Source organism: Zerene cesonia, unplaced genomic scaffold (genome assembly GCF_012273895.1).
Source record: "Zerene cesonia ecotype Mississippi unplaced genomic scaffold, Zerene_cesonia_1.1 Zces_u010, whole genome shotgun sequence".
Taxonomy (NCBI): domain Eukaryota; kingdom Metazoa; phylum Arthropoda; class Insecta; order Lepidoptera; family Pieridae; genus Zerene; species Zerene cesonia.
In genome coordinates, this window is record NW_024045140.1 from 595147 (window position 1) to 601961 (window position 6815).

Consider the following 6815-nt stretch of genomic DNA (forward strand, 5'->3'; position numbering starts at 1 on the left):
AAGGGCTTTCATTATTATATCCCACCTTGCCGAATTGAAAGCATTTTTTATGTCTAAGGTCGCTACGAGACAGTAGTTTATGTATGTATGTATGTATGTATGTATGTATGTATGCCTGTATGTACCTTATCGATGACGGTTTCGGCGGGCAGCGCGTCCATTTTGGACGAAACGGGCGTGGTCCTACCCGACGTGCGCCCGGACGACTGCAGCACCTGGGAATTACAAATGACGGGTTTAATTCATGATTTTTTTTTATTGACATAATTCTTTTCATATTTTGCAAGATTTTGTGGTGTGAGTTGGTGTATAAGTTTATATGTGTGGTGTGTGTGGCTAATTAAACATGTTTTTTAACTTGATAAGATATAAATTTTATCATTATTGTATGTGTGTCTGTTTTTTTATCTGTTTGTCCGTGCCGGAATGTCTGTGTGTCTGTGTGATAGTCGGCGTGTCTGTGTGTATGTCCGTGCGTCCGTGTGACCTTGACATAGCTGGCGGGGAACCATCCGCTCTGGCGGTTGCGGCCCTTGGCCTGCAGCTCGCCCTCCCACCAGCCGCTGTCGGCCTTCTTGCGGACGATCAGCAGCTGGCCCTTCATCAGGGACAGCTGTTCGGCGCTGAAATTTACAAGAAAATATTAGAATATCACATTCATAATATGTAATGTCAAAAAATCTAAATATATATAACTCAAAGGTGACCCGACTGACATAGTGATCTATCAACGCAGGGCCCAAACGACTGGACGGATCGGGCTGAAATTTGGCATGCAGATAGATGTTATGACGTAGTAAGGATTTTCATAAATTCTCACCCCCAAGGGGAAAAAACTAGGGGATGAAAGTTTGAATAATGAAAATTTATTAAGACATTATTATATCGCGCAGCATTATCTAATTATCTAGTGCAGTGCGTTCGCCTGGTGGGTAGCGCCTAGTGCAGTGTATTGTCGCGTTATATCCAATAGTGAAGTGTAGTGTAGGGCAGTGCAGCGCAATGGCGTAGTGCGGAGTCACCTGGTAGCGGTATAGATGACGTGCGCTTAGTGCATTGTAGTGTAGTGTTGTACCAAGTAGTGCATTGTAGTGCAATGTAGTGCAGTGTAGTGTCGTACCAAGTAGTTCATTGTAGTGTAGTGTTGTACCAAGTAGTGCATTGTAGTGTAGTGTTGTACCAAGTAGTGCATTGTAGTGTAGTGTTGTACCAAGTAGGGCATTGTAGTGCAATGTAGTGCAGTGTAGTGTTGTACCAAGTAGTTCATTGTAGTGTAGTGTTGTACCAAGTAGTGCATTGTAGTTTAGTGTTGTACCAAGTAGTGCATTGTAGTTTAGTGTTGTACCAAGTAGTGCATTGTAGTGCAGTGTAGTGTAGTGTTGTACCAAGTAGTGCATTGTAGTGCAGTGTAGTGTAGTGTTGTACCAAGTAGTGCATTGTAGTGTAGTGTAGTGTGGGACGGGGCAGCGCGCACCTGGTGGCGGTGTAGTTGGCGAGCGCCTGCGCGACCTCCTTGCCGCGGCGCGCGGCGGAGTCGCGGCCCGAGTCGCGGCGCGCGGCGGAGGCGGGCCGCGGGACGCTCTCCGTCAGGTTGGCCACCTCCGACGATATCGGCGTCGACGACTTCTGCTCCTCCCGCTGCACCGGCGTCCGCGAGGTCGGTAAATTATTATAATAATAATTAGCTGCACCCAGCAAACGCTGTTCTGCCTTACTCTTATCATTTAGGGGTATGAAAAATAGATGTTGGCCGATTCTCATAAATACCGGATGAGCACAAAAAATTTCATCAAAATCGGTCAAGCCGTTTCCGAGGAGTGTGGCAACGAAAACTGTGACACGAGAATTTTATATATTAGATAATAATCATTTAATTCGGGCCACACGGCCAATGACGTCTTGCGCGACGACGTCGAAAGAGAAGCTAGGATTCCCCAAACATTGGTTTTTTTTGGAATGGGGCTGGCGGGTCGCCTGATGGTAAACGCTCCCACCGTCCGTGGACATTTGGAGAGGCGTAAAGGCATACCTTACGCCTCTACAAATGGATTGCCGACTTCAAATTGGGAAGGGATTGAGAAAAGTTTGATGATGAGAGGAATAAAGGAAAGAACTGGGAGGGGTAAGGAATTGGGCCACCGTACGAAACACAACAGCAAGCTACAATTTCACGCCGGTCTCCAGTGTGGGTGTGATACTTCCCCGGTACGAGCTGGCACAATTCGTGCCGAAGCGTGCTCGACACTCCCACACACAAAATGTTGTTGGATAATAATTAATTGACAAGTGACTCCAACAAACCTTAGTAGCGATATTACAAATGCGTCCGTGTATTTATTTATTATTATATTGTATTATTGTTTTACATCGCAACGGAAAATATTCAATTGTACGATTTTTGTCTCCGAAGAATAGGGGCTAGAGAGTGTTACATGCTACTTTTCACTAATAAATAAAAAAAAAATAAAAAAACATTTATTGATAACAAAGCCACACAGAAACTGAAAAATGTAAAAAAAAAACATATAATTAAAATTAAAAAATTTAAAAACTAGAACATAATATTACACATTAAAACTTACAATCTAAAAAATAACACAAATACTGTGGGGCAACGTCTCTTATCAAAAGGGATCTCTCAGTATAAAGCTGCAATTTCATTCACGGGAAGATATGACACCCATTTGAATCACTCCGAAACTTATAAATCCCACTAGATGGCGCTATATTTGGCGACCGCCTCTTGGTACAGTGGTTAACGCGTGAGCTTAGAACCGAGGTGTCCTGGGTTCGATTCCCGGTGGGGACGCACAAAAAAAAAAATGTCTCGGTCTGGCAGGACACAGAAGGCTGATCACCTACATGTCCGTAAAGAAAATCGATCAGTGAAACAGATGTATATCATCTGCCCCATACCCCAGTAGGGGACACGGGACTTCACTTTAGATGGCGCTATATTAAAATGTAAAACGCATAAAAACTGTTGTTTTCTTTGATTGCGCGAGCAAAGCTGCGGACGAAAGAGAGTCTTAAAAAAAAAGAGAAGCTAACCGGTATCTCTGCAGGCTCCGGTTGAGGCTCCGCCACCGGCTGTGGCTGCGGCTCCGGCTGGGGCTCCGGCTCGGGCTCCCGGGCCTCCGGGATCGCCGACATGACCTCTCCGTCCGTCGTCGCGTCTTTAGTCACGTAATTCGAAGGGAATATACCGGTCCTGAGTATTGGTGATAATTTATTTCAATTATAATTAATTGAACCGCCTTCAAATTGTGCGAACTAGCTATCAAATAAGAAAAGAATCATCAAAATCGGTTCACAAAAAAAAACTGTGACGTCTCTTTTACAATGACTTTCACATTAATATGAGTGTGACAGTTTAGAATAGGATAATTTATAAATGCAAAACGATGAATTATACTATATAAAGCTACACACCCACTGAAACCACAATATATGAGGGAAACAAGCAAAAAAGCCGGCGAGAAGCAGAAGATACGGAAGCCTGGAGTGGTTTTGATTAAAATCATATGAACGAGTAGCTCAACATTGATATATGTTGTCATTTGTTTTTTTTTATTTGTACGTACGTACGTACGTAGTACGAATGAGTAAATCATTCATTCGTTCATTAACCGCTGGTAATTAATTATATTTAACTGCTTTTTGATCTTTTTTTAAATTTTTTCTTTTAACTTATTTTAATGTCACCGCAGCGCTTTCGGCAAGTGTTTTTCCATTCACTCATTCACTCACTCACTCACTCACTCGCTCGCTCACTCACCGGACGCCAATCCTGCCGGTCCACCAGTCTCCATCTCTCCGTATCACCTCGATTCTCTCTCCCGCCTCGAACGTCAGGTCACCGGGTTCGGTCGAAGCGTATGGGTACGCCGCTATGTAGAAGTCTCCGCCTTCTGGAGGGAGAGACGAGAGCGGGATTTTGAAAAGAAATTTAACAATGAGAGATGATTAGAGATTTTTAAGTGCTTTCTACTCAAATGTGTAAACGGATAAGATAAAAATAGGCGACTAAGTAGAGTCGGGCTAAGAAGAGATAAGCAGAGATTGAATTATTTAATATTTGTTTGAAAGAAAAAGAAAGCAGAACACTCAAAAATAGTTCTTATGATGTATGTACAAAGGGCGCCTTCACCGCTCCTTAGTATCAGAAGATATATAAATAAACTTTAAACTCACTATACAAATAACTAGCTGCTGTCCGCAGCTTCGCCCTAGCGGTTAAAAGTATTTTTCATGGTTCAAACTTTCATCGCCTTTTTTATCCCATAGGGGGTAGAATTTATCAAAATCCTTCCTTAGCGGATGCATAATTCAGAGTGGCTATCGGCATTTTTCGGCCAATTTTCAGCCCGATCGGTGGAATTCAGAAATCATCGGAAGATTTTATTATAAAATAGAGAAAATATTAAGATATCCGTATATAAGACCTCTTATAAAGCGCACTTATGGCTATGAAAGAAAATATTGTGAAAATTAATATCGTTCGAAATAAGACAAGCAGAGAAAGAGTTGAAAGATGATCTCATTTTATTAAAGTCGGTTACAATAAACTCACCAACAACCGGCATTGCTCCGCCCAAATCGTTCGATATTTCCGGTTCCGGCACTTCCGCTATACCTATAAATACATTTTTTTTAATTAGAAAAAAAAAATGATCACTCAACGGGATTCGAACCCGCGTCTTTTTGTCAAACCGTAGCAACGCCTAGCCTCTCGGCCACCCGTGACCCCGCCACAGTAATCGAATCTCTTCTACTTTATTTCTACAATGGTTATTGTGCGTATGCGCTGCCCCACTTTTAAAGGGAAAGGGATATGGAAAGGATTGACGAATGGAAAGAAGGAATGGACTGGGAAGGGTAAGGAAAAGGAAACGGGTTATTAACTCTATGTTAAGCAATGATGGTGATGGATTATGATTGAATTGAAGTGAGTTTGAGTTGAGTGATTAAAAAAAAAAAATTTTTTTTTTTTCTTTTTTTAATAATAATATACACATTTATTACGCACACCACACTAAAAATACAGAGAAAACAGCAAACAATATAAAACCAATAAAAATAAATACAACAAAAAAAAATGAGAAACAAAATTAAAACTAAAACATTTACGCATATCTGTGTGGCGACCTAAATGGGGAGAGCCACTCGGCATCTGATCGCTGATCTTCAGAGCCCCACCAGGCATCAACGCATTAGCCCAAAAGTGTCCCCTATTTTAAACAAAGTGACATTATGAATGGAATGGATGGGAGGGGGGGATATGCCCCCCACCCATTAAATCTCACATACCCTCCAATTGAGTTTTAGTCTCGATCGGCTCCAGAGTCTCCGAATACATCGCGGCCGGTGTTGCCATGTCTTCGACGTACGACTCCGGGAACCAGCCGGTTTGGCCTGGGAATGGACAGATAAACGGAAATAGTAAAGCAGTAAAGTGGTAAGTAACTATTTTCCATTCAAAATCTTTTAAAACCGAAAAAGAAAGACGTAGGTTCGAATCACGACTCGTGATCACACAAAAAAAAATTTAGTTTTTTTCAATTTTTTCTATTCTTCAAAAATATCTCATTCATAAAGCATTTAAAATTTTCAATGCTATTAATGAAACCGCAAAAATCAGACCGCCTCCTTGGTACAGTGGTTAACGCGTGACCGAGGGGTCCTGGGATCGATTCCCGGTTGGGATGCACAGAAAAAAAAAATGTCTCGGTCTGACAGGACACAGAAGGCTGATCACCTACTTGTCCCTTAAGAAAATCGATCAGTGAAACGGATGTACATCATCTGCCCCATACCCCACTGGGGGACACGGGACTTCACTTTTTTACTTATTAATCAAACATTATCAAAATCAGTTCGTCCACTCGTAAGTTTTGAAGTGACAAGTCAAAAACAAAAACAATGAGTCGATTAGAAATTTTTATTTAAATTTTTTAATTATCCTGCCTCGTGATCAAATTTTTTCTATTCTTTCAAAATTTCTTATTTATAAAGCACTAGCAAACCCGGCGAACTCCGTGTCGCTACCAGATGGCTTCGTCTTCTCGCTTTTCTGATGAAATTTTTACAGAATTTTCTTTGCTATAAACCTCACGGAGGCCGAGAGACCTTTCCAACGAATGCAAAACCGTGGAAATCGGTTCGTGCGTTCTGGAGTTATAGCGTCAGGAAGGAAAACCCGACTTATTTTTATATAGTAGATTTCAATGCTATAAAACTAAAAATTAAATGAGTCGATTGATAAATAAATATAATATAAAATCAAACAAATTTCACCTCTAGCGGAGCCCCACTTCCAGCCGGGCTCCGCGTCACCCCTCGGGGCCTCCGCTTCGAACACCTGAAAGAGGATCACTACATAGTATGTGTGTATACATAGTATGTGTGTATGCTTAGATCTTTAAAACCGCACAGGGGATTTTGATGGGTTTTATTTTAATACTAGCTATTCGCCCCGGCTTCGCCCGCGGTACATATATAGCCTATATACACACATTGAAGTTGCAGCTTTCTAATGGTGAAAGAATTTTTAAAATCGGTCCAGCAGTTTTTGAGTTTAACCATTACAAACAAACAAACAAACAAAAATACAAATTCTTCCTCTTTATAATATTAGCGTAGATTTGATGGGTTTTATTTTAATAGATAGAGTGATTTAAGATTTCAAAAACACATTGCTACAGACGCGCGAAGCTGCGGGCAAGCTAGCTAGTAAAACAACAAAAAAAAATGGTTGCCTGTAAAGTCGGTTTTACGGGCGAAGATTTTACGTGACAACGTCTTTTTCTCGGTAG

General features: G+C 41.4%; 1 protein-coding gene across 1 annotated transcript in view; it reads right to left on the minus strand.

Moving 5' to 3' along the window:
• The window catches only part of LOC119839221 (intersectin-1-like), a 29258-nt gene that overhangs the window by 2779 nt on the left and 19664 nt on the right, over positions 1-6815 (minus strand). Inside the window, exons 19-26 of the mRNA XM_038365440.1 lie at positions 6298-6419; positions 5311-5415; positions 4574-4636; positions 3779-3911; positions 3052-3211; positions 1475-1638; positions 488-623; positions 126-215 (exon numbers count right to left, since the gene is read on the minus strand). Of these exons, the coding sequence (XP_038221368.1) occupies positions 126-215; positions 488-623; positions 1475-1638; positions 3052-3211; positions 3779-3911; positions 4574-4636; positions 5311-5415; positions 6298-6419 (973 nt within the window). The remainder of the gene's footprint in view (positions 1-125; positions 216-487; positions 624-1474; positions 1639-3051; positions 3212-3778; positions 3912-4573; positions 4637-5310; positions 5416-6297; positions 6420-6815) is intronic.